Source organism: Vicugna pacos, chromosome 12 (genome assembly GCF_048564905.1).
Source record: "Vicugna pacos chromosome 12, VicPac4, whole genome shotgun sequence".
NCBI classification, from domain to species: Eukaryota; Metazoa; Chordata; class Mammalia; order Artiodactyla; family Camelidae; genus Vicugna; species Vicugna pacos.
The window spans coordinates 61937893-61964341 of record NC_132998.1 but is presented as its reverse complement, the minus strand read 5'-3'; the positions used below and the strand labels follow the sequence as shown (position 1 = coordinate 61964341).

At 52.2% G+C, this 26449-nt stretch overlaps 1 protein-coding gene and 1 non-coding gene across 4 annotated transcripts; one reads left to right on the top strand and one right to left on the bottom strand.

Moving 5' to 3' along the window:
- Positions 1-3225: 3225 nt before the first annotated feature.
- On the bottom strand, positions 3226-3351 carry LOC116277519 (small nucleolar RNA SNORA56). The gene has a single exon (XR_004186982.1). It is a non-coding gene; the product is annotated as a small nucleolar RNA SNORA56 (small nucleolar RNA).
- A 1301-nt stretch (positions 3352-4652) lies between these two features.
- PNPLA5 (patatin like domain 5, triacylglycerol lipase) lies at positions 4653-16575 on the top strand. 3 transcript variants are annotated; one of them, XM_072973654.1, is made up of 9 exons: positions 4653-4974; positions 5385-5614; positions 7221-7286; positions 7577-7786; positions 8930-8990; positions 10062-10235; positions 12291-12423; positions 14657-14773; positions 16328-16575. In XM_072973654.1, the coding sequence occupies exons 1-9, from the start codon at positions 4782-4784 to the stop codon at positions 16560-16562; spliced, it is 1419 nt and encodes a 472-aa protein (XP_072829755.1). In that variant the 5' UTR covers positions 4653-4781; the 3' UTR covers positions 16563-16575. The 3 variants fall into 3 exon arrangements, with proteins under 3 accessions (XP_072829755.1, XP_072829754.1, XP_072829756.1); XM_072973653.1 differs by lacking the exon at positions 4653-4974 and adding an exon at positions 5032-5218; XM_072973655.1 differs by lacking the exon at positions 4653-4974 and adding an exon at positions 5046-5218 and having other exon boundaries at positions 15405-16470.
- Positions 16576-26449: the final 9874 nt, after the last annotated feature.

The following is a 26449-nucleotide window of genomic DNA, read 5'->3' as shown; positions in this document are numbered from 1 at the left end:
ACTGGCCCCCTTTCAGGGATGAACACAGCGATGGAAGGGCAGGGTGCAGGGGAAGGGCGCTGGCTCTGGGCCTGCCTGGGCTTCCCCAAGAAACTGCAGCCACTCAGTGGTCACATCTCTGGGTTTTGCGTTTGAGATCCCACCTAAAACACCCTCCTGGACATTGTCTCAGGACCAGTGCAGATGCCCCCTTCTGCTGCATCTCATCATTGACCTCAGTCTTACCTCCAGGACTTCCCCTCATCCCCAGTTTTTTTCTCATTAAAAAAAAAAAAATCATGTCAAGAAGTATTTTATAAATCCTCTGAAGCCCTTTTTGGATCAAGATGACACAATAGATAAAGGGAGGGAGGAAGACTGGCCTTGGGCAGTCAGTGTCCTCCCAGGGCCCCAGCTCCTGTGTCAGTGGGTTCATGGGACCAGAGGCCCTCTTTATCTGTCTTGGGATAGCAGGTCAGATGGCAGCTCCTGGCCCCTCCTTAAGGCTGGGTCTGGGTCACAGGAGTCAGGTTAGTGTCCCGGCTACGTGACCAAAAGAAGCAGCTGCACCTGGTGCCCTGGGAGTGGGCCAGGTCCTGGGGGTGGGAGCGAAGGCTGAAGCTCTGTCACAGCCCTCAGAAGCCCTTCGGATCCCAGGGCCGCCATGATGGGCTCGCCTCGCTCACCTGGACAGTGCACCTTGCTACGCTGAGGCTGACACGTGAACAGGGTTCACCCCTGGGGCTGGGATCTCTGCTTCTGCGGGCGAGTCTTGGTGACACTGTGAAGCGTAGGCCCCCTCTTCCCTTGAAGGACTGAGACAACACGGGCCTGGAGGCCCAGTACCCTGCCTCAGCTTGGCCCTAGCCGGCTGTGTGGCTCAGGCAAGCCCCCTGGCATCTCTGGGCTCCCGTCCCTTCATCTGTGAAGAAGGGATAACAGTTCTGCTTCACAGGACTGCGGGGCTGCCTGGGGAGGCCTCTGCTCGGCACCAGCCCTGGAAAGGCACCGGATGGGGACCTTCCACCCTTGGTCTGCCCCTGGGGACAGTAAGGAAGTTGGATCCTGTGTCCTGAAGGAGGCCTTGGGTGCCATCCCAGCCCCCACCCCCTTCTCAGTGAGCCTCTGTCTGGGTCTGTCTGTCACTCTGCCCTGCCGGCCTCCCACGTCTCATTTGTCTCATGGGCAGAGCCTCAGAGCTGGTGGCCTGAAGTCTTTTTATAAATATTCCGTGGAAATTATTCTCCTGGACTCCTTAAAGTAGGCCTTGGCTGCGCTCTCTGACCCCAGTGCTCACCTCGCAGGAGCTGGACCCACAGACAGGCCTGCCAGCGGGGCCCACGGCCCTGCTGCCTCTGGACTCCACTGGGACAACCTGCCCATTCACAAGCACCTGCTATGCGCAGGCTCTGCGCTGGGCGCTGCCATGTGGAAGGGAGGTGTTGGAGGTGCTGGGCCCCGCGTAGAAGGTAAATAGATTGCTTTGCACCCACAGGGACCAGCATTTTTCAGTATTTGCCGTGACCAATAAACTGCTCATTTTTCCAAAGTGTTACTGAATTCACAGCAGCTTTTGGTCGCAGTATTTTCTCCATCAGTGGAGGCTAAAATGACAACTGTGAGGTGAATCTCCAGGTGCAGCTGTGAAGTGAGAGCCTCGTTCTCAAAACGGTTGGGGTCTATGACATAGTTCAATTTCCCCGACTCACAGGTAGGGGAACTGAGGTCCAGAGAGAGGCAGTGACTTGCCCCAAGCCTCAGCGGCAGAGTCCACTCCAGAGCCCAAGTAGGCTGGTGTCAACTCGTCAAATCTGGGTCTTGCATCTGGGATGAAATGCTCTTGGAAGATCCCGGCCCATCAGGGGCCAGGTGCCACAGTCAGGATGGAGGCAGGGGCTGTGGGAAGGGGGGAAACAGGCTCTGCCTGCCACTGAGTTTTACTGCCTTCTTCTCCTCCTCCCTTTCTGCCAACGGCCTGGGCCATATGGCTTATTGGCGTCATGTGTTTGCCCCACAGCCTTTCACAACCTTCAGGTAATAACTGCACTCCCTCCACCCACCCTGCCCCCATGTGGTCCTTCATGGCCTCAGCCAAGGCCGCCCCGGACTGGGCTCTAAAGATCCACGCCTGGCCCCACCTCCACCTCAGGGCGTCATCAGAGTCCCTCTTCCCTTGGGCTGTTTCCCTGACCTCTGCAATCGCTGTCTCTTTTTGTACCAGTTGATGTTGGATGGTCAGGCCTTCCTAGGGCTCAGATCTGCACCTTTTCTCTTTCAATGTAAAAAGCGTAACAAGTAAATTTTACTAAATTGCTATATTCTTCTCCCAGCCATGAGTGATCTTATCCTTTAGAAGAGGGTGAGGGTCACCACCACTGAGGAACTGGAATAGTTTGGCTTCTGGCACAAACACAAGCCTCCAGATGGTCTTACACGATGGGGGCTGTTGGCACAAGCTGCTGGGAGTGAAAAAAGGAGCGGCCAGGCCCGAGGACACCATGGGCGCTGCGAGTCCTTGCCAGGCCTGTACCCAAAGGGGAAATGTGAATGACACCGGAGTAGACCAGGGTACTCCACCCAGTGAACAATGTGGTTCAGTTACACTGTTTCATGGAGCAGACTTCATTCCTGCAAGTTTTTTTTCAGTTGTGGGCGGGGCTTTGGGGAGGAGGTTGATGGTGTGGAAACTGTAGCTGGTGGCCATGCAGTGCTGGGCCCGAAGCCCAGGCTTCCCAACTTGCACAAGCAGAGGAATCAGTGGTGTCAAATCCACCTCCTTCACCACCCATGTTCTCAAAATAGGGGAAGGTGGAGTGAACACACCAGGTAACATTGCCCAAGGCTCACAGAGCAGCCACCACCTGCCCTTTCCATCACTTATGTCCCATTCCTTCAACAGGTGGAGGAAACACTGCTTCAAGCTGTCTTCATGGCTCAGAAAGTGCTTCCCCACTTCCGACTCCTCTTCTTTTTGGTGATGTCCCTGTCCCCATCTCCCAGCCCACCCCTGCTCTCTAGAACGGCCGTGGCCTTCTGGTCCTCCCCCTCCCCCTCCCTCCAGTCTTTCTCCACATTTTCCTCCTCCTCCTCCTTTTCCTTCTTGCTCAACTAGGGAGCCAGTAGAGAGGTCCCCTTACTTTCATTCTCACCCTCTAGATCCCACTTTGGGGCATTTACTGCCTCAGCAACTACCTCTCTGCAGAACATCTGAAAGAGGTACTGAAAGTTCTACCCTCGGTGAATCCGTGGTCTCTGGCAGATCTAAAGCCACCTTCCAAACACTGATGCTGGAAAGAGCTCACCATTTACCGCTGAAGACGGACTCCCTCTGGAGTCTATCGAGCCAGACCAGAAAGGGATAACTGTCTGCTGTCTTCTTCTTTTTTCATTTTGATGTGACCTCACATTTTCAGAGAAGTTGCAAGAATTGTACAAAAAAAGAGTTCTCATGTCCTCCTTACTCAGTAACATCTGGCACAGTTGCTCTCTCTCTCTCTGGATAATAGGCATATAGATAAGTAGATGTGGATATAAGATCTTGAGAGCTAGAGATTTTTCCCCCTGAACCACAGGAAATTAGGCTGCTGACACCATGCCTCTTTACTTCTAAGTATCTTGGTAAATTTCCTAAGAACAAAGACTTTTTCTTAGGTACTCACAGTACAGTTTCCAAATTGGTAAACGTAACATGAATGCAGCACTGTGATTTAATTCACAGTTCATATTGAGATTTTACCAATTGTCCCCATGATGTCACTTAGGGCTATTTCTCCTGCCGGCTAGGAGAGAATCCAGGACTGAGTATTGCTCAGTTGCCATGCATCATTAATCTGCTTTTCTTTGTCTTTCATAATCTTAACTTTTTTTTAAGACTACAGGCAAGTTATTGAGTAGGATGGTCCTTAATTTGCATTTAAGTTATGTTTCCTCAAGATTATGTTCAGGTTATGCATTTTTGTCAAAAGTGCTTCAGAGGCAGTGTGTATGTTTCCTACTGCCGCTGGGACAAGCTACCACAGACTTCACGGCCCAGGAAAAACACAAATTTATTATTTTACAGTGTGGGAGGTCAGAAATCCAAAATCGGTTTCATTGGGTTAAAATCAAAGCGTTAGCCAGGCTCTGTTCCTTCTGAGGGCTCTAGAGGAGAATCCACCTCCCTGCCTTTTAGGGGCTGCGCATTCTGTGGCTCACGGCCCCTCCCTCCATCAGCACCACAGTATCTTTGTATCTCCCTCTGACTCTTCTGCCACCCTCTTCCGTCGTCTAAGGTTCCCTGTGACTACATCAGACCCACCCAGGTAATCCAGAATAACAGTCCTGCTTTAAGGTCTTTAACTGAATCACATTTGCAAAGACCCTTTTGACACGTAAGAAAACATATTCGCAGGTTCTAAGTGTTTTTAGGATGTGGACGAGTCTCTGTCCCATTGTTTCCTGAGCACTTCCTTGCTTTCTGGCATAAGAAGATGTTCCGTCTTCCAGAATTCTCCGAGAAGCGCTGCTCCCCGCAGAGGGCGGCGAGGCGCCCGCAGCGAGCCTGTGCCTCGGGGCACACCTGATGCTCGCCCGGGGATGCGGGTCGGGGCTCCAGGACCTCATTGGCTGGCGCGCGGCTGACGCAGCGCCCAGGGCCCGCGGGGCGGGGCCCGGGCGCGCACCGAGCTTCATCTCCCGCCGCAGCCCGAGCTCCGTACTCTGGGGCTTCCCCGTGCGGCTCCCGCACCCGGTTCCCGCCCCATCCGCCGCCGAAACCCCTCCCGGCCCCCTTCCGACCCCATCCCCGGCCGAGCCCCGCCGCCATGCGCAGCTTTGAGAAGGAGGGCAGCTGGAGCCTGTCCTTCTCGGGCGCCGGCTTCCAGGCGCTCTACTACGTGGGCGTGACCCAGTGCCTGCGCCAGCGCGCCCCGCGCCTCCTGCAGGGCGCCGGCCGCTTCTACGGCTCCTCGTCCGGGGCGCTCGGCGCCCTCAGCGTCGTCGGCAGCATGTCGGCCTGTGCGTCCGGGAGCCGCGTGGATGGGGCGCAGGGCGGTATCAGCTCGCCGGCGCGAGTCGTGGCTGATTCCGACCCGAGAGGGTGGGCACGGAGAGGGGTGCCTCAGAGCCTCGTGCCCGGCGCGGTGCCCTGCGGCCGCTCCAGCCAGCACGCTCCCGTTTAATCTCGGGACTGAGTCGCCCCCATTTCGCAGAGGACGGACCCGAGGCTCAGAGCCGGGAGCAGTGTTCCCAATGTCAAGAGGTGGACAGAGCATTTGAACACAGGGCTGGGCACAGAAATTCTGAGCTGGAGAGGGGAAGACCCTCCACTCCCATCGCCCCAGGAGGGAGGTTAAGCCTTTGGGAAGGGTATGGTCTGGGCAGGTGTCCTATGTGGCTGAGGGCCCTCTCCCCTCCCCGCACTGCAGACTTCGGCTCCAGCCTTCTGGGCATGATCAAGCACGTGGAGCAGCTGAGCCTGGGCGTCTTCCACCCCGCCTTCGCGCCCATTGAGTACATCCGGCAGGAGCTACAAGACAGTCTGCCCGCGGACATCCACATCCTGGCGTCCAAGCGGCTGGGCATCTCGATAACCCACTGGCCCGATGGCCAGAACTGCATCGTCACTGACTTCGCCACCCGAGATGAGGTCATCCAGGTGAGCAAATGGAGGGACTCAGGGCCTGGTGGCAGGTGGGTGGCCTCCATCTCCTACCAGAGTGACTTACAGGAGCTTTTCAGAGGCAGACACTTCTCTGGGGCCCTTGAGGGGTGGGGATGGAAGCTCAGTTTGTTCACAAATTAGGACGTTGAGATGCACAGAAGAGTGGTAGGGGGAGTAGGACTCCCTAGCCTGCTGTGGGGAGGCCCCTGGGCTACACACGGAAGGAAGGGTATGGCTGGGGAGACCGCAAAGTCAGGCTTGTTTATACAGGGTCCCTGAAAGGGCTGCTTTTCCCAGAGGGGTGCCTGCCCAGCACCACCCCATCCAGGTCTCCAGGCGCATTTTGACAAGGTGGGCAAACATTTATTGAGTATCTATTATGTGCCAGTCACCATTGCAAGCACATTCCAAGTGACTCAACAGGAATGACACAGATGAAAATCTCTGTCATCTTGCGACTTCTATTCAAACATGTTTGGGTGCAGAAACTGACCACATTCTCTAGTAAGAAAGTAAGAAACAACCCAGCATTGGAATCAAACAGGAGGATATGACAGAGAGCCACGTGGTCAGGGAGAGGCCAGGGGCAGACCATGGGGATGCTCAGGAGGGCCATGTAGGGAATGGGTCCCCTGGAGAGCTCAGACAGGTCGAGCGACAGGTCCCGACCCTGTAAGGCCAGGAGGGCTGTGCTTCCCCCGGCTCAAGGACTGTCTCTGAGTGTGTGCTGACTGGTATTCTCAGTGTGTGCAGGGAATGGGCCAGTCCCTTGTGGTGGGCTCCTGAGGAAGCCAACTGGGGACCCCAAAGTGCATCCCAGCATCCGGGCCTGTACTGCACATAGTACCTGGCCTGGCACCTAGGTGCTCAGTAACCATTAGCCGCTGCCACTATGATGATCAGCCTGTGGGCTCGGGGCTCTGCACCTCCATCTGGTCAGAGCTGAGATGGCTTCTACATCTCCCAGGAAGGGTTAGAGGGATGTCTCCAAGTGCCCCTTGAGACAAGGCTCCACGTTCGATGGGTCTGGTAAGCTCTAGGTCAGTGGTTCTGAACCAGGGATGAATTTTTTTTTTCATCCTGGGGACATTTAACAACATTGGAGACATTTTTGGCTGTCACAACTCTGTGTGTGTGTGTGCATGTGCACAAGATACTGGCACCTCATGGGTTGAGGCCAGGGATGCTGCTAAACATCCTGCAAAGCACAGTTCGACAACTCTCCCCACAAAAGAGAATTCTCCAGCATCTTCTCCACTGCAGGACTTGTCAGAGCCTCTACTGGGAAGAGTAGACAGTATTTTCCAAAAAGGAAAGAATCAGGGTTTCCTGTTTGAGGTGTCCCTGGTTGGAATGGTTGGAGGGAACACGCTGTGGGAGACATACCTAGATTCTCGGTGGAGAATTCCTGGCAGGTGGATGAAGGGGAAATGGTACTTGGTGCCTGTCTGTCCTTTGGAGAAAAAATCCCAGCGGCTGTCCAGAGACAGCATTATGACACCCCCCTTGCGGGCTGCTCTGGGATTGGACGCCGTGCCCAGAGCAGGTTCTGAACATGAGGAATGTGAATAATTGTGTTTCCACTGACCTGTCCTCCCAGGCTGTGATCTGCTCCTTGTACATCCCTTTCTACTGTGGGACCATCCCCCCTATGTTCAGAGGGGAGGTAAGTATGCGTCGGGCGCTCAGTGACCGGGCCGCTGCCTTGTGCTCTGGGCTGCCCGGGTACCTACCATTGAGAGGTGCGTGGCTGGAGGAAACAGTGCTCCTTGTGCCCTTACTGTGTGCCAGGCCCTCCCCTATTCCGGGGAGTGCTCCGAGCACCCTGGGTTGGGGTGGACCTACTGACTCAGGGGCAGCTAGAGGTGATCGGCTGCAGCCCGTCTTCGGGGGTGGCTTCCTGGCAGCGTGGGTGCGGAGGACACCCTAAGGGCATCACGGCTGCCTGATTTGCAGCGCTACATCGACGGCGGGTTCAGCAATAACTTGCCTTTCGCGGACTCCCCCTCTGTCATCACTGTGTCACCCTTCCACGGGACAGTGGACATCTGTCCCCAGAGCACCTCGGCCAGCATGCATGAGCTGAACATCTTCAATGTCAGCTTCCAGATCTGCACCCAGAACCTCTACCTGGGCCTCTCCTCCCTCATACCCTTGAGCCCCGAGGTGAGTCTTGCCCCCGTGCCTGGCCTTGAAGGTGTTAGAGGCTTGGCCACGATCAAGTGCCCCATGAGTCATGCTGGTGGCCCTCTGGGTCAGACTCTGTGACAAGGTACCGTTATCATCTTCGTTTCTCAGGGGGGGACACCAAGTCTCAGAGAGGTTAAGCAGCTTTTTCAAAGTCACCCAGCCTGGAAGCAGCAAACCAGGCTTCAGATCCTCAGCCAGCCCAGACCCATGCTCTTAATTGCTGCCCTAGACTGTGGCCCAGTTGACCCTCTGAGTGGTGTCAAGGTACACGGACAGGAAGAGATGGACAAGCAACCCACATTCCCTGCTCTTTGCTCCTTGGTGTTTCTGGGAAATGGGTGATTTGACCACAGTTTATCATCATCTCACACTCCTCCACCTCAGCCACTCCCTGGCCCTCCCCAATTCCTTCACACCTCTTCTGATTGCATAGTATTTTGTAACTTATGAAACAAGGCCCTGTTCATTTAAGCTGATCCTCCCTATACCCACGGGGTAGACAGAAAATTTCAGCCTCATTTTATAGACAAGGAAGCCGAGGTTCTCAGGAAGGTGGGTGGCCATCCCGAGGTCACACAACAAAGGAAGTCAGAGAGCTGTCCTGACCTGCAGGTGCCTTTTCCCCAATAGTGGGGCCCTGACTGAGACAGGCAGGTGTGGGTCTCTGCGTTCCTCTGTCATCCCAGGCTGGTCCTGGAAATGAACATCAAAGGGCAAAGGGAACCCCCATTATTGATCTGTAGGGAAGCAGGTAAGGTCCCAGGCACCCCCAGCCAGGCCTGTTACCCCGTTTTTCCAGAGGAGGGAATTGAGGCCAGAGAGGGGGGTTCTGGAGCAAGAGCCCCCAGCCAGAGGAGTCTCAGAGGAGGGAAGGAATGAGGCTGCGGGGAGGGAGGCAGTTGGAGCAGAGTTGTTCCACCAGCAGCCCGGTGGCCCTCTCTGGCCAAAACTGGGCAGAGACCCCCCAGGGTCCTTGAGCCTGCTGAGGAGTCTCTTGGGAAGCAGAGGCTGGGATCCCAAGAGTGGGGTCGCTTCCAGTTGACGATGAGTCTCTGGTCTGTGACCATCAGCTCCAGGGTCCAGGCCTTCCCCAGCACCCCCTGACCTGTGTGTTGGCAGGTAGTGGCCGACAACTGCAGACAAGGCTACCTGGATGCCCTGAGGTTCCTGGAGAAACATGGTAGGTGGCAGACCCCCAGTAGCTAGGGATCGCCCTCTACATGAGTACCAGGCGGATCCTGCTTGCAGCTGTTTGAGTTTTTAGGGACTTCAGCTCATTTATTTTCCTCCTCGGCATCTGCTCTATGCTTGGCCTGAGCTGGCTGCTGGGGACCCCGAGAGGAATCACACACGTCCTACTCTCAAGCTGCCCGCCACCTGGCGCGGGAGAGGCGGGGACAGACCCAGGGAAAGACATCTCCCCAGGGAGACGGAGGGATGCCCAGGGCTGTGGGACCCCAGCAGGGGCACCTGACCCAGCCTGGTGGCTTGGGTGGTGAAGGAGGGCTTCCTGGAGGCCGGGACAGATAAGTGGGGTTTTAGCAAGAGCAAAGGAACAGAAGCTAGCACCTCGAGGCGCAGACCTCAGCAGAACCGCAGGAGCCCGTGTGTTTGTGTCTGTGTGCGAGCGTGTTTCCAAGGAGCAGGAGGTGGGCCAGAGAGCTCTTCTTAGCTGGGATGTCATCCCGCAGGGTAACGCTCTTCAGAGTGGTAGAGCTGAGATCTGAACCCAAGCCGTCCGGCTCCAGAACCCATGCCCTTGACCCCCACACTAGGGCCCCAAACATACAGCAGTGGGAAGCACGTGCTGAGCACAGAGTGTGTGTCCAGCCCTGGGCTTTAGCCTTATGTGTTTATCTCATCTCATTCTCAGGACGACCAAATAAAGCGGGTCTTAATTTCCCCCTTTCACAGGGAGGGGAACCATTGTGTGGAGAGGTTAGCTCACATTGCTAGCCGCTGTGACCCTAGGATTTGAACCTTGGACTGGGTCTGGGTCTTCAGGCTGTGGGTTGTGTTGACCACTAGAACGTGCACAGGGAGCAGGGAGCAGAGCAGGGCCCGGGGAGGGTAGGAAGGGGTCTTTCAGGATGAGCCGGGGGTCCATCCCTCCTGGGGCTAACAGGGCCCCAGGGCTGGGGCTGAGCACCGAGGGGCAGATGGTATAGGCAGCGGGAGCTCTGGGGAAGTCACTGCGACCGGGACGCTCTAGATGGGCTGAGCTGTCGTGCCCCTCCGCCCACCGACCCAGGACTCACTAAGGAGCCAGTGCTGCGGACTTTGGTGTCCAAGGAGCCCCCGGCCCCAGCTGATGGGAACCAGGATGCTGGCCGCGACGGAGACCTGTCTTTCAACTGCGCAGTGCCCAATGTGCTTGTCAAAGACGTGCCCAACTTTGAGCAGCTCTCCCCAGAGCTGGAGGCTGGTACTGCCCCTTCCCTCCTGCGCTTGCTCGCCGACCAGGTACCCTGAACGCAGAGGCCTGGGGCCAGGGACCCTGCCCTGAAGGTGTTGGTGGCCTGGAAGAGGACATGACTCATTTACTGACAATTAACTAAGTGCCAGGAATGGGGCTGGGGCTTCGAATGTGTTGCCCCTTCACTGTTGACCACCACCGTGGGCCTGAGTGTTTTTCTGACCCCATTTCCTTGCTGGGGAAACTGAAGCTCAGAGAGGGGTAGGGGCTCCCTGGGGTCTCAAAGCCTGCAACTGGTGGATTGAAAGCCAAGTCTGTGCCTGGGGAAGCCAGGTCTTTTCCCACTGCCCAGGAAAGGGTAGGGGGTACTGAGGGACACAGGAGAGGCCCACATGGAGGGTTCTGGACTCTTCAGATGGAGGGGGACTCATTTCATCCCCCTGACAATACTCTGAGGATGGTACTGAATTGTCCCCATTGTACAGATGAGGAAACCACAGCACAGAGAGCTTAAGTGACTTGGCCAAGTTCACACAGCAAACAACTAGCAGAACCAGGACTTCTGCTGTGACCCGTTTAGTCTGCTCTTCTGCTCAGTGAATGTCACAATTGCCACCCCAGGGACATATAGGTACATGTGTCGGTGGTGGGCGTGGGATTTGAGCAGCATTAAGTGAGACCTGACAGGTAGAGCTGGCCAGGCAAAAGAGAGGAAGGCGAGCATCTGGGCCCAGGACATGTCACGTGTGAATGTCCTGGGTTTGATGGGGCAGTTTGGAGGCCCCTGTAGCTGCAGCACAGTGGTTGAGGGAGGGGTGGGGTAGCAGAGATTGGGCTTGGGGAGCCTGGGAGGGTGGGGCAGTTGGCCTGGAAAGCTGCAGGAGGAAAGAGATGGGAAGCACCGGCGGTGGGGGGATGACCCCTCCTTTTCAGAGTTCACTACTGCTCTGAACTCTAGGTCCAGAGTTTATTGCACCTACCCGGGAGGGGATGGGCTGAAGAGGTGGGATGCCAGGAGGAGGGATGATGGTGGTCAAGGCCAGAGCGGGGACAATGGGGCGGGCGCAGGGATAAGGAGGGCACCACTCTCTGCACAGGAGACCACACAGGGCGTACCTGGATGGAACTGGATCTGTGCTGAGCCCCTGCAGTCTAAGCTTGGGGCTCTGGAACCCTGACGGTGTCCCTGCAGCCACACGGGGGCACCAGAGAGCCTCTCTGATGGGGCACTAGCGCAAGGCGCAGCCAGCATGCCCTCCCCGCGGGAAGGAAGTTGCTTCTGGCCCCGCCCTTACAGACACCCCTTAATCCCCACCTGCCCCAGGGAGGTCTGCCCTGTCAGCATCCCCATTTTTCAGAGGAGGTAACCTAGGGATGGGAAGGGACTCGTTCCAGGCCACAGAACAGGTAGTGGGGAGCTGGGTCTTGGCACAGTGTTGCCTGGGGACCCGGAGTCGAGGTTGGTGGGGTATGCGTGGCTGAGCCATGGTCTGGAGGCTGGGATTCGGGCTCTGGCTCTGCCCTGACCAGGATGCCGGGCCCTTGCGCTCTGGTCAGTGAAGGGGCTGGGGGCTTGGAAAATGGTCGTTGTGGTCACAGCTACTGCTGCTGCAGTTAGTAATAATACTGAGGCGCTGTTATCGAGGGAGGTATGGTGTGGCCACTGGTCCCACCCTAGGGGCCACAACAGGCTTTCCCGTAGGGGCGGGAGAGGTGGGAGGAGGTTGAGGAGCCTGACAGTCCATCCTGGCCCTGCCACTTCCGGCCCATGGTCTTTGGAAAGTCACTTCTCCACTCTGAACCTCAGTTTGCTCATCTGTGAAAGGGACACACTCTGCCGTTTAAGGGACAATAATGAGGGAGCACGAGCTGAGAGCCTGGCCCCCTGCCGGCTGAGGGTGGGGGTTCCATCAACGCTGCTGCTCCCGCTGTAGACCGGGAGGGGTGGGGGGGGTCCTCTGTGGACTTTGGGAGGCAGAGAGGGGCTCGGGCTGTCCTCCCTGAGGGTGACGGTGAAGGGGGTGGCTGGAGGGCTGGATGGCCATGCCACGGCTTCTCTTGCAGCACTGAAGGAGGCGTGTATGAGGGACCCCAGCCCCTGGGCCTCCCTCTGCCAGTCGGGGCCCGGGCGGGCGCTCACCTACCTGCTGCTGCCTTGCACACTGCCCTTTGAGTACGTCTACTTCCGGAGCAGAAGGTGAGGCCTGGCCAGGGGTCCTGGGAAGGGCCAGGGTTGTGGCAGAGACCTGTGCCCATTGCAGGAGGGCAGCTGACACGCTGGTGGGGGACGGGGGCGGGCAGAGTCTGGCTGGCCTCCTCGCGCTGCCTGATGTTGGCGGCATGACCTCTAGGAGTCTTGGTGGTGGGTCTGAGGGGGAGGTGGAGCAGCCGCTGGGCTCCATCCCTCGGATCTATCTATCTGAAGTGGGCCTCCTGCTCAGCGCCTGGCCCCTTCCATCTCTAGGACCTTTGGTCATTGCTCCACCTATCGGAGCCTCAGAGAAAATGTGCTGCGAGAGGACACCTCTAGGGGCTGGTCTGTGAGCCCCGGGCCTCTCTTGACCTCTCTGGGTCTCTGATTCCTTTTCTATAAAGTGAGGCCTTTCCAGGGCAAACTGGCTGTGGTTAGACCCCCACTAACCAGTCTGACTCTGCTGATTACTGCATCGTTTGTTCATTCATTCACCAATAGTTATTGAGGGCCTACTAATGGCCACGCCATAGCTGGGGGCTGGGAGGCAGCACTGACTCAGACCTGGTCCCTGGCCTCATGGAGCTCACATCATCACACATTCACCTGGATAATCCAGCGGTGCCTAGGGATACCTAAAGAGGTCTACACTGGCTGTGGATTCCTAGGAGAGGTTTATATTGACAGTAAACTGGGGCAGCTCACAAGAGGGATTCTTTGGTCATGGAAGGCTGCTTAGAGGAGACACTTTTGAGCTATAATCTGAAGGATGGGTAAGAGTCCACTAGGCCAAGAAGGAATGGAAAAGTATTTCAGATGGCTGGAACAGCATGTGCATAGTTCCTGGGGCAAAAGGCAGAAGGGAGGAAGGCTCATTTGAGGAGCTGAAATGGAGGTTAGTGTGTCTGGAACCAAAATGTGGCGTGCTGTCTGTATCTGGTGGGGCTCAGGAGGCCGGCAGGGGCTAGACACTAGGGGATCTGTGGTTAAGTGAGGAGTGTGGTCTTTGTTCTGACAGTTGCAGGAAGGCAGTGAAGGTTTTGGCAGGCAAGTGTCATGGGGAGATCTGTATTTTTCAAAATTCTCTATTCCCTAGAAGAAGGCCTGTGACAGTCTACAAGTCTCTGTCCTGCTCCATGCTGAGTTAGTGACTAGGTCAGCCCTGCTGTCTAGATTGCTGGGTGACCCAAAGCTCAGAGAGAACTTTCTGCTGACATGGATTGTCCTTATGCTGAGCTTTTATGCAAACCCCAGCCTTTTCAATTACAAAAAAAAAAATCCACTTATGAGCATTGATGAGGACGCCTGCCCAGACCACAGGGAAATTTATATCTGCTGTTTTCTATAACTTACATACTCAATATGTAGGTTGCAATAATAGGGGCACAAGGTCCCGAACAAGGGAGGTGACAGTCCAGTTTATGTTTTGCTTGTCACACTGTACCCTGTGGACTGTTTGCCCAGTTTGAGGCCCTGGTTTGGAGGCCCCTCTGAGGGCAATACGTTGTGGGGAGGGGAGCCTGCAGTGTCCAGTGAATCTGAGAAGGTGCCTGGCCACGCTCTCCTTCGGCCATAATTGGGTGATGCATGCCTCTGCTGGTCCTGCGGGGCCCACGTGGGGAGCCACGAGAGGGCTTTGAGCAAGAGAGGACTATGATCAAATGTCAGTTTTAGGAAGTTGCTAGCTGTTGAGAGGAGAGTGGGTGAAGGGGTGTGGAGTGGGGAGAACAGGCTAGTCTGGGGAAGAGAGAGAGGAAGGGACAGAGTTAGGGAGGAGGTTAGGAACTGCTGGTGAGGTGATGGTCCTCATTTGGCTGGTGAGGAAAATGAGGCCCAGAGAGGTGCCCTGACATGCCCAGGTCACAAAGCTGATGAACAGGGGAGCTGGGCTGCGCACCAAGCCAGCCTGACCCCAAAGCCCCACCCTTTCCACCCCTAGGCTTCCCACTTGTGCCCTGTGGGATCAATGACCCTGAGGGCCTGGCCGCCTCCATCAAGTTCACAGTCCATCAGGGATCATTCCCTGTGCCCCCAATGCCTCTGGAGGTGTCTGTGTGTCCGACTCGCTGTGCGATGGAGCCAGCACCACTGGTGCTTCCTACTCCCCACCCCCTTCCTTTAGTCCTGGTGCCTCAGCGCAGGGACCTCGGCCTGGCTCTGGACCCATGGGGAGGGTGGGCTCAGTGGGGCTGCACTCTCGGGCTCAGCCGGGCGAAGCTGTTGCTGCCTCTCTGTCCAGGTTGGTGGCGTGGCTGCCCGACGTGCCGGCTGACTTGTGGTGGATGCAGGCCATGCTGAGGAGCTTGGCCCTCGGCATCTGTTCCAAGACGAAGGACCAGCTCCTCGGGCTGGTCAGGTGAGATGGGCCGAGGGGCCTGGGGCGGAGTGGGAGAGGCTGTGCTGGGAGGGGGAGGCACTGGCTGATTCCCTGGACCCTGGGCAGGCGGCCCACATCATCAGTGTCCTGTTCCGTGCACCCGTGGAGCCCCTAGCGCAGGTGTTTGGTCCCTGCTGTGGGCCAGACCCGTGCTGGGGCTGGGTGTAGGAGCCGTCCAGTCAATCGGCCAGCCTCTGGGGAGTCACCACACCCCGCTTCACAGAGACAGCCTAAGCTCCTGGAAGATGACAAGTCTCCCTGCTCTGTCAGGTCCTCACCAGACCTTCGCCGTCCTTCCAGCCCCTGCCACATGCCCTGTGTGGGATCTGGGTTGGAGCTGCCTGCCTCTCCCTGACCTGCCCTCCCTTTTGGCTGGAGACTCCTGAGGTCCTCCCACACCCACTCCCACAGCTGACAACCATTTGCTAAGCCAGGAAATCAGCACAGCGCTCCCAGGGAGTGACCAGTCCCGGAACCTTCCTGCCATCCTGCTCAGCCAGGACGAGGGTCTCAAGTCCTTCCTTACTACAGGGCTTGGGAGCAAAGTGACCCAGGGCTTCCCCCAATCCCAGGCTCTGAAAATCTGTGTTCACCGGCTCTGCTTCCTCAGCAGGCTGCTGGCTCCCACCCGCTCCACCGTGAGACCGCTCCTCCCACGGACCTGACCAAGGAGCCCAGATCCGCCCATCAGGCCTGAGGGGACCCAGCTGGGCCTGCCCAGTGACTGGCCTCTCCTGACTCCTTTTGTGGCCCTTGCCCTGTGCTCACATCTTCCCTAGTCCCTGAGTCCTGACTTACCTTCCAGAGCTCAGAGCCTGGCCCCCAACCCAGGGCAGGTACCGGAGTTTTCAGCCGCGGGGAGGGTAGGGAGGACGGAGACCCTTGTTTCAGGCCATGTGGGCAGGTGGCTCCCAGGAGCTGGAAGAGGCTCCCCCCAACCCCGAGCCCCTCTGGAGCCTCTGCTCCAGAGCCAGTCCCCTGAGGCCCAGGTACTTTTTTTCTGGGTAAGGCACAGCCTCTTGGTACACCCCTGGGTCACTGTGTGCCCAGGCCACCCCGTCCCTGTCTCATCAGAGGGAGAAAGGAAGGTGGGAGCTGAGACACACATCTTGGTTCTGGAATCTCCATCTGGGGAGCTCAGGGCAGCATCCTCTGAGATGAGGGGTTTGGGGGCTGTGTTAGAGCTGTTGGCAGAGAGCCCTTTAGAGAAGACGGAGATAAGGCCACAGGCTCATATTAGATCAGGGAGCAAATGGAAATGATGGGGTGGGGTGTGTCTCCCCTCTGATCCTTTCTCTGTCCCACAGTGGCCCATGGGGGTGACCCTGACCTCCATGGTCTGCTTCACTCCAGCAACCTTGATCTCTCGCCTCTTACTGGGTCCACCCCCAGGAACTCTTGGCTGGAGGTTGGAGGGTGGGAGGGGAGAGAGGTATGAAAGTATTTTCAGAGTCCCAGCCGCGTGTGCCTCTGTTGGGGTGCCCAAAGGGCCTGGCTCCCACCACCTCAACTCTGCCCTGCCTTGTTCCTCAGGAAGGTCTGTGGTGTAGCAGCGCCTCTCCCCCAACCAGCCCCCTCTCCCTCGGGCACAGAGGATGCCGAGACGCCAGACCTCTTCTGCCCTCTCCTAGGAGTCGCTGCTCTTCCTCCCCTCAAAGCAGAACCCACACTGCACCCCTGGCCAGGCCCTGAAGAGACACTCAGCCCGAGGAGGGATGGGGATGGTGGAGAAGTGGAGGCAGATGTGAGAGGAAAAGGAGCAAAGTAATAAATATGTGAACGACAGACATAATCATTCATTCATTCATTCATTCATTCATTTGACTTATACTTAGTGAGTTACAGGCTCTGGGGACAGAGCTGTGAACAAAACTTACATGCTGCTTTGGGTGCAGGAGCAGATGCTAAACGGCAAACAGGAAAATGTGAAAATAAGACCACCCAGAGGAAGGGCAGTGCTGGGGGAAGCAGCGGGCTGAGAATGACAGGGGTGGGGAATGGGGTGGAGGGTGGAAGCAACGACCAGGTGGTCTGGGAAGGCCTCTCCGAGGAGGTGGAATTTGAGGTGAGACTGGAGATGAGAGACGAGGGCTAGGGAAGAGTTTTGTGAGCTGAGGGAATGGCAAGTGCGAAGGCCCTGGGCTGAGAATGAAGTTGATCTCTTCAAGAAACAGGGCAGCTGATGTGGCTGGAGCCATGGGAGTCACGGGTGCACTGTGAGCGTCGAGGCAGTTGCAGGGTAGACAGAGGCTGGGTTGTGGAGGGCGCTGTCCACGTGATTAGGAGTCTGGATGGGCAGTCATTGGAGGGGCAAGAGCAGGGAAGCCAAAAGATGAGTGATGAGCGAGTGAGTGGAGTTTGGGAGGGCCTGGGGAGGGGTGAAGGGGAGAAAGGAAGAGGAGAGGGGCAGAGAGGGAGGACGTGCGGGAGGTGCTCCAGCTCCCCATCCGTCTCTGTGATCTGCTGGGACTGAACTGGCCTTTGACCCCTCTTGGTGTCAGCTGGGTGGCACAGGCACAGATACTGTCCCTTGCAACAGGAAAGGGGCTATCCTACCTTGAGTCAGGTAATCTTCAGACTCCTGTGGTCCTCTCTGCACAGAGCTGGGATGCTCTGTCCCTCCTCCCAGGTGCTGGGTTTTGGATTTCCTGTGCCAGGAAAGCAGAGGTCTGGCCTTGTGAGTCTCCAGGTTAAGGATTTAGAGGCTCAGGAGGCCTCTGAGAATGTTCTTGCTCCCCATCCTTTGTCCCCCACCAGGGACACAGGCCTCTATTCCCATGGCCATCAGGCCTCCCTCATCACCCCCTCTCTTGTCAGTTCTTTGGGGCTTGCCCTGGGCTCCTCTTTGCTCCATTGCTTTGTTTTGTGTCTTAGACAGAGAGAGAATTGGCCACTCCCACCATCCTCTCCTTCCCTGAGCTGCATGCTGTTAAATGTGTCCTGCTCTCTCGGTTGAATATCTCAGTTGCTTGTAATTCTCTGGCCTGAAAACATCTCTTTGGTCTTTATTACATGTAGCTTACATGTCAAGTTCATCGGTTTGCAGCTTGATAGTTGCAGAGACTGTTGGCAAGCATTCCTCAGCGTATTTCACCGTTTACAAATACTTTCCCGCTTTCTCTCTTGTTTAATTGATTTTCTCAGGTGGCTTTAAAATCCAGCTGCCAGTGGTTTTCTTCCACTAAACCCAGCTCAGCACTCTAGGCCCACGGACCCTGCTGCTCCTTCTGCCTGGGGACAGCCTGGCAGGGGTAGAAAGGTGGAGATCTGATCCCTCTGAAGCTGCTCTTCTCCATGGTGACCAACCAGCCCATGCCTTACAACCACTCCTCAGGGACATCCCCAACCCAGACACGCTGCTCAGCAAGCTCCAGCCCCTACTCCCCATTTGTCCAGGGCCCTCTAAGCATATGGAAGCCAGCACTGCCCTCAATATGATATGACCAGCACCGGACCTAAGTTGCCCATCACCTCTCACCTCCTGGGCACTGTCTCTATTACTGTGGCCTCCAAATGAATGAACTTGGTTTGAGCAACCCCTGTGGATTTCACTGAGCCACTGTCTACCAACAGGGCCATGTTCTTCCTGATGGCTCAGCTGACAAAGCAGACAGCCCACGAGCTGCTCCAGGTCAGAGTTCCCCAATGTGTTACCTCTGTGTCCTCCTGAGAGTGGAGGAAAGATCCTGGGATCTGAATTCAGTTAAACTCAGGTTTGAGTGCCACTTCTGCAACTCAGTATGACGTGACTTAGGGAAATTCCTTTATTTCTCCCAGAGCCTCAGTTTTCCCCTGTATAAAATGGAGACAATAGCACATAACTCATGGAATATTGAGACAATGAAGTGCTCCTTGCAGACTACGTCACATGGTGGGGATTACTGCTCAGAAAAGGGGAGCAGGGAGTGACAATGCGTTCACTACACTTCTGCTTTGTGTTAGGCACCAGACTAGGAGGACCACTGGGCCCCCTTTGGGCCTCACACTGACCCTGGGTGGGAACTAGTCCAGACAAAGCTCAGAGAAGCTGAGATTGGGGCTTGGCCCTGTGTGACAACAGAGCCCTCTTGGACCCTGCACCATGGCGTCCTATCAGTGCGCTTAAGTCATGGGGCCACCACTCTCCTCTTTCTTCCCATGTCCTAGCCAAGGGCCTCTCTGAGCCCTGGAGCCCTGGCACAGCAATGGCCCCATTCTTGAACCACATTCCTGGGCTGGCTGCAGGCTCCCCACCCTGGCTTTCTGAGTGCCAACTGTCTGCTGAGTATGTCCTGATGCCTGAGGCAGAGCCCTGCTCCCAGCAGCTCACAAGCCTCTATTGCTATTTCTGTGGTGGTAATAGGAAATCTAACCCTCACAACTGCATGCCACTTTACAGTTTTCAAAGCCCATCATCTCACTTAATTCTCACAGCAGCCCTAGGAGGTAGGCATTATTCTCCCCCATTTTATGGGTGAGGAAACTAAGGCATGGAGAGGTCATGTTTACTGGTAAGTGTAGACCTGGCAATGCCCAAGTGTGTGCTCCAGGCAGCAGAAAGATCCCTAGACCAACACAGCCTCGGTGTACACTTGCTCTATGACACTGGGCAAATTCTTTCCTCAACCAATTCTTCATTTCCTCGTCTTTAAAATCAAGAATTGGACTAGCTGGTTTCTAAGGGGCCTCCAGCTCTGTTCTGAGTCTGTAACATAGATAATACCACTGTGGTCAGAGGGAAGAGAGATGATTCCAGGAGGAGATGAGCCACAGAAGAATGGGTTTCTGAACTGGATTTTAATGGAAACCTAGAATTCAGGTTGGTAGAAAGTCATTCCATGAGTGGGGACTGCAGGCACAAATGCAGATTGGGGGTGGATCATGACAAATTAAACAGACCAGGAATCTGAGGCTCAGAGAGGTGAAGTTCCTTGTCCAGGGTCCCACAGTCAATCCCTGGTGGAGTTAGCATTCAAGCCCAGATCAGGCTGTGGTTCCATCCTGTCTGTACACTAGAATGCTGGGCTGAAATACTGATACTCAGGACTCTTCTGTAGAAATATCAGTCTTGAACTAGACCTGTCCGGGCACAAATATGGTTGGAGCCTGTAGTTCCTGGACACTGGTGTCCTCAGGGGACACCCTGTGGGTGTGTTCACCTGCTTGAATCAGCACCCTGTGCCTCAGACTTTTCCTAATGTCATCTGTGGCAAGCAGGCTAGAATGGGCTGATCTGTGTCTAGGGTCACGTGATGCTATTGGGGCGACCTCTGCCCCAGCACTAACTCCTGGCTACACTAGGCATCCCCGGGCAGATACCTCAACCCCTCTGAGCTTTGCACCCCACCCATAAATCTGAGAATGCACACTAACTGGATATTTGGTGATGTTAAGGAATAATCATTCCTTCTTAGTCATGTTAATTTATTGGGAATGTGTTTTCAAAGAATTCTTATCTTTTAGAGATTTATGCTGAAATGTTTGTGAAGGAAACGATATAATACATGAGTTGCTTCAAAATAGTCTGAGTGGGGAGGAGTAGGTGAGAGATGATAAAATCTGAATTGGTAACAATCGACATTGGGTGATGAGCACATAAAAGTTCATTATGCTAGTCTCTTTAATTTTGTATATGTTTGACATTTCCTTAATAAAGGAGAACATAACCTTAAAAATTGGGTAGTACATACGAGTAGGAAAATACGCATCAAGATAGAACACAAAGAAAGCAAACCCAGCGCCACTGGGTATTGCAGTTTCCGAGAGTCTCGCGTTGGGGGAGCATTCGGATCTGGTGAGCGAGGCGCGTTCAGCACCGTGGACAGCGACCCGCGGCCGCGTCCCTGCCTCGCCGCCGCCTCGGGGATCTCAGAGCGCAGAGAACTAGCGAAGCCACGTTACTTAGGACAATTCAGCCTCTTACACACCCCCAGAGACGGGGTGTTTACCACCCACGGGGAAGATCAGGATCCGTGGGCAGTTTTGGCTCATAAGAAGATTCTGCTCCTTATTCTTTCAGGATTTTTTTTTCCAAAAATGAATCGATCATATATGTCTTTGTCTGTTCCTGGATTCTCTATCCTGACTCATGGATCTATATGTCTATGCTTATGCCAATCCCACACTGTCTTGATTTATAGTTTTAAGGTAAACAGCTTTATACTAAGTCTTCAAATCAGGTAGTTTGAGTCTTTCAACTTCGGTATTCTTTTTCAAAGTAGTTTTTGACTATTTCTAGTTACTTTGGCTTTCCGTATAGATTTTAGAACCAGCTAGCTCACTTCTACAAAAGAGCCCTTTGGGATTTTGCTTGGGATTGGACAGACTCTATAGATGAATTTTAGGAGACCAGGCATCTTAATGATGTTCAGTCTCCCAACTGATGGACAGAGTATTTATTTCTTTAATTTCTTCAATTTCTCTTGTCAGTATTTTGTAGCTTTTGTTATACAATCTTGCACATATTTTCTTAGATTTATTCCTAAGCATTTAATGTTTTCTGATGCTATTTCAAGTGGTATTTTTTAAATTTTAATTTTCAATTGTTTGTTGCTAGTATGTAGGAATAGAATTGATTTTTGTTTGTTGGCCTTGTGTCTTGTGACCTTGCTAAACTTATTTACTAATTCTAGTACCTTTTAGGTAGGGTCCTCAGGATTTTCTATGTTAACAGAGGTTTTTCTTTAGATTTCTATTCTGAAAAAATTAAACCAAAGGAACAGTTATAAGAAGTAATAAACTGTGGTGGGCAGAATACCACCTCCCCACCCTCCAGAAAAAGTCAGTGTTCTAATCCCCAGAACCTGTAAATATGTTACGTTACATGTCAGAGGGAACTAAGGTTGCAGATGGAATTAAGGTTGTTAATCAGCTAACTGTAAAATAGATTACCCCGAGTTATTTATCAGGTGGACCCAATGTAATTAGAAGGGACCTTAAAAGTGAAAGAGGCAGGAAGAATAGTCTGTATCAGAGTAATATGTTGTGAAAAAGACTAGCCCAGCATTGCTGGCTTTGTAGGTGGAGGAAGGGACCATGAGCCAAAGAATGTGGGCAGCCTCTAGAGGCTGAAAAAGGCAAGTAAATTGATTCATCACTAGAGCCTCCAGAAGGGAACACAGCTTTGCCAACACCTTGATTTTAACATAGTGACAAATGCATTAGACGCATGACCTACAGAACTGTAAGAATAAATTCATGTTGTCAGCCACTGAATGTGTGGTAATTTGTTACAGCATTAATAGAAAACTGATACAACAATGAACGTATACCCTCAGCTACGTTAACCAATTGTGACATTTGCCACATTTTCCTTCTCTTTCAATGTACATATACACACGCAATCACATTTGTGTTATAATTGTGGGGTTTTTGTAGAATCATTTGAAAACAGATTGTAGACATCATAATTCTACACCCCCAAATACTTCACACATACCTCCTAGGAAAAAGAACATTCTTTAGATAAACAAGATTACACTGTATAGCACAGGGAAATATATACAAGATCTTGTGGTAGCTCACAGCGAAAAAAAATGTGACAATGAATATATGTATGTTCATGTATAACTGAAAAATTGTGCTCTACACTGGAATTTGACACAACATTGTAAAATGACTATAAATCAATAAAAAATGTTTAAAAAAAAGAGAAAGAGCATTCTTTTATGTAACCACAGTCCAGTGTTAAAATTTATGGAATTTAAAATTGATACAATATTACTAGCTAATATAAAGCCCATATTCACATGTTGCAAATTGTCCCAGGAACGTCTTTGTCAATTACGTTTAGTCTCCTTTTATCTAGAACAGTTCTTTCAACTTTTTTTTGGTCTTTCATGACACTGATATATTTTTTACTTGACTATTTTATTTGTCTATTTTTGTTTTTTAATTTTTGTTTAAAAATTTTCTTTAAAGTTTTTTTTCGGCGGAGAGAGGTAATTAGGTTTATTTATTTATTTTTAGAGGAGGTACTGGGGATTGAACCCAGGACCTCCTGCATACTAAGCAGGCACCCTGACACTTTAAGCTATACCCTTCCCCTGACACTGACATTTCTGAGGAGTACAGCTCAGGTGTTTTACTGACTGTCCCCTGACTTTGGTTTTGTATTCTGTCCTCATTATTAGATTCAGGATATGAATTTTCGGTGGGAAAACCACACAAGTGATTCTTTGTCCCTCACATCACATCAGGAGGCTCAGGTGTCAGTTTGCCATGTAAACTGGTGATGTCTATTTTGATAACTTGGTTAAGATGGTGTCTGCCAGATTCCTTCAATATAAAGTGATCCCTTTTCCTTTGTAATTGATAAATGATCTGGAGTAAATGCACTGAGACTGGAAAAATACATTTTCCTCAACAAATCTTTATCCATTGATGGCTTTAGCTTCGAATGATATACTTATCTGATTAATTATTATTATGATGGCTGCAAAATGGTGATTTTATAACTCTTATCATTCATTCTGTATTTCTTAGTTGACATTTTACTGAAAAGAAGAGCTTTCTCTTCTCTCCTCATTCATTCATTCACTTATTAATTCATTCATTAATTCATTCGTTTTTCTTAGTTTCAGTATGGAATCATAAGCTTTTTTTTCCTACAGTTCCTTTCCTAATTAATTTTAACATATATCATTTAAAATATTTTCTTTTAGCTTAAATACATACGTGCATACACAGAGTAAATTATTTAGGTATAGCATACATATGCAAATCTTAAGTATACTTCAATAACTTTTTTATACATACATTTATATAAGACATAATTTGCAGGTCCTAGTGCAAGATTAAAATGTAGGGCCTCTTGTTTAAAAGGAGGAAAAAGTGTCATTAAAGTTACTAAAATATAAAACTTTTCACCTTCTCCCACAATCTCTCAACCTGTCATGGTGTTTTCAGTTTTCTATTTAATGCCACTCTCTCCAAAACTGGGATACTCACAGGGCACCTGCAGACCCTCAGCGGAGCTGGGAGACCCACTCCACGACTCATGGAGCAGCTCGTTGGCTGTCCATTTCCTCCTGTCAGCTTTGAGGCAGACCCACGAAGTCCTGGCTGGGAGTGGGGCATCACTCCTTCCCACTGACCTGCTGCCCCAAGGGTATTGCAACATCCCCACCAGAGAAATGGGTACCTGAATGGGTGGTGGGAGAGAAGTTCACCTTTGTTGATTCATCTACCAAATGCACTGGGATGCTGACAGCCTAGGACAGAGACAGGGATGGCTTCTATCCTGCCCCACCCTGAGAAGCTGTAGGGTGTCAGCATCATACCTGACTCTCTAAAGTTTGATCTCCAGACCCCATGGTCACAGGTTGAGACACTAGAGGACAGAGGAGTGGACAGTCAAGAACTTGTCCTGGGAAGGTGGCAGGAGGTGGGACCACACGTGAGTCAAGGCTCCAAGCCCTCAGCCCATGCTTCATTGATCCATCAGACTTCACTTACGAAGCACAAATGCACAGATAAAGTTATTAAGAATTTTAAGATGTGACCACAGAGCTTTAAAGCCCAAGTGCAGGGCTCTTCTGACTCCCCTGTGTCTGCATCTGTATATACATCTATATTCTGCCTATATCATCATGTAACCATCACTAAGAGCATCTTAGTGATGCCAGTATTCTGGAGGGTACTCATGTCTATTCCCAGTCAACCCCCTCCCGTTGCCCCAAATTAAACATTTTTTTGACCTCTGACTACAAATTAGTTTTGTTTGTCCTTGAATTGTATATGAATGGAATTATACAACACACTGCCTTTTGTGTTTGGCTTCTTTTGTTCTTCATTTTGACTGTGAAATTCATCTATGTTGTTGCATATACCAGTAATTCTTTTTTTAAAAAATCACTGTGTAGTAAGAATTCCATTGTATGAATGCATCACAGTTTACCCAGTCTAATGTTGGTGGACATTGGAGTTGTCTCCAATTCTTGTCTAATATGTGCAAATTTTTCCTAATTTGGTCTTTCAAGCTAGATCCTGTGTTCTTTGGACCTATTCCCATCATTTTCAACACTTTCTTTCTTTCTTTTTTTTTTTTGTCCCCAAAGATATTTTAGGCTCATCTTTTACTTTCTTTGCCTAGCCCCAGAGTCAGCCTCTTCTCCAAGAAACTCTAGTTCCTTTTGGTGGGGAAGTATTTAGAAACCAAGATCTGGGAACTGGGTATGCCTAGGGGAATACAGGGCCTAAAGGCCTTTTCAGCAAAGATAAGAAATAGATATGTGAAAAAAAAAACTTCATGTCAATACCCTAGATTCCAATATAAAACCACAAGGTTCTTCCTTGTCTTCTTCCATAGTGAGAACCTCATCTAAACATCAGCTTACTCACTCACTCAGTTCCTCCAGCCTTTGGCTGCCTGTCTTTGTGTCATTACCCAATCGTTCTTCATGATGTCTTGGGTGCTTGGAATGTTCTGTTTCATTTTTGTAAAGACATCCTCAAGCCTCCTCCATCAGGGATAATGCTCTTCTATCTCTGCCCCACTGTGTACACATGGCCCATGCCTCTCAGCCCACGTGTATGTCCCCCATGCCAGACTGCGGGTGTCTCAGTCCAGAGGAGGAAGGAGAGAGAGCAAGAAGGTCCCACCTATCCGCTTTGCCCCGGATTCTTGCTGGTGTAATTATCTCTGTCCTTCCAACTATAAGTACGTAAGGGTGGAGATTATCATTCCGCTTTCACAGCCAGGGACACCAAACCTCACAGAATTAGATCAGGACTTCATCGCTTTCATCTTTGTGTTTCCCCAGCATGTAGTAGGTGCTTAATACTGGCATACCTAAGAGATATTGCAGATGTGGTTCCAGATCACTGTAATGAAGTTAATACTGCAATAAAGCGAGTCACACGACTATTTTTTTTTGGTTTCTCACTGCATATAAGTTATATTTACATAATAAGGTAGTCTATTAAGTGTGTAATAGCATTACTTCTAAAAACCCCCCAATTTTCATGACTTTACTAACAAATATTTTATTGCTAAAAATTACTAACCATCATTTGAGGATGCAGGGTTGTTACAAAACTTCAATTTGTAACAAACACTTCTGCAAAGCGCAATAGAATGATGTACGCCTGTTTATGTTTCTTGAGTGAAAGGACGAGAAGTTGTTCTAAAATCTCTGTAGAAATCGGTTGTTCTTAACTTGTATTCTGCATAAGAAGTACTTTTAAAATGCAGATTTGAGAGGCACCATCTCCAGAGTCTTGGGTATCTTGAGGTCTGGGGTTGGCCCTGGGAATCTGCAATTAACACCGCCCCCCTTTCTGCCACCAGGATACTGTATGCATGTTCATCATAGCACCTGTCACTACCCGAAATTACCTTGGTTATTTACAAATGTAAGGTCCAAGAGGGCCAGGCTTTTGCCAGCCTCACTGGTCGGGACCTCCACCAGTGCCTGGTACCTATCGGATGCTCCCTAAATAATTGCTGAATGAATGAATCTTTAAGGTTGCTCCTAGCTGGAGTATTTCGTGATTCTGTGTTGACGGCTCGCTGTATGACAGAATCACCGGGTTGGTGAACGAACGCGTGATGGAGGTGATGCGGCTGCGGGCTGGGAGAAGCAGGGCGGGCCGGGGTCTTGGGCGGTCCCGGTGGCGGGCGGGTGATGGTGGCCGGGGGTGGGGCGCGGCAGGCAGGAGGCCCCACGACGTCAC

Bases quoted from the DNA above. Each gene is read 5' to 3' on its own strand.
- PNPLA5 (XM_072973654.1), top strand. From the start codon at position 4,782: ATGCGCAGCTTTGAGAAGGAGGGCAGCTGGAGCCTGTCCTTCTCGGGC. The intron at 7,287-7,576 runs GTAAGTATGCGT...CCTGATTTGCAG, and splicing joins CCCCTATGTTCAGAGGGGAG to CGCTACATCGACGGCGGGTT. The intron at 8,991-10,061 runs GTAGGTGGCAGA...CCACCGACCCAG, and splicing joins GAGGTTCCTGGAGAAACATG to GACTCACTAAGGAGCCAGTG.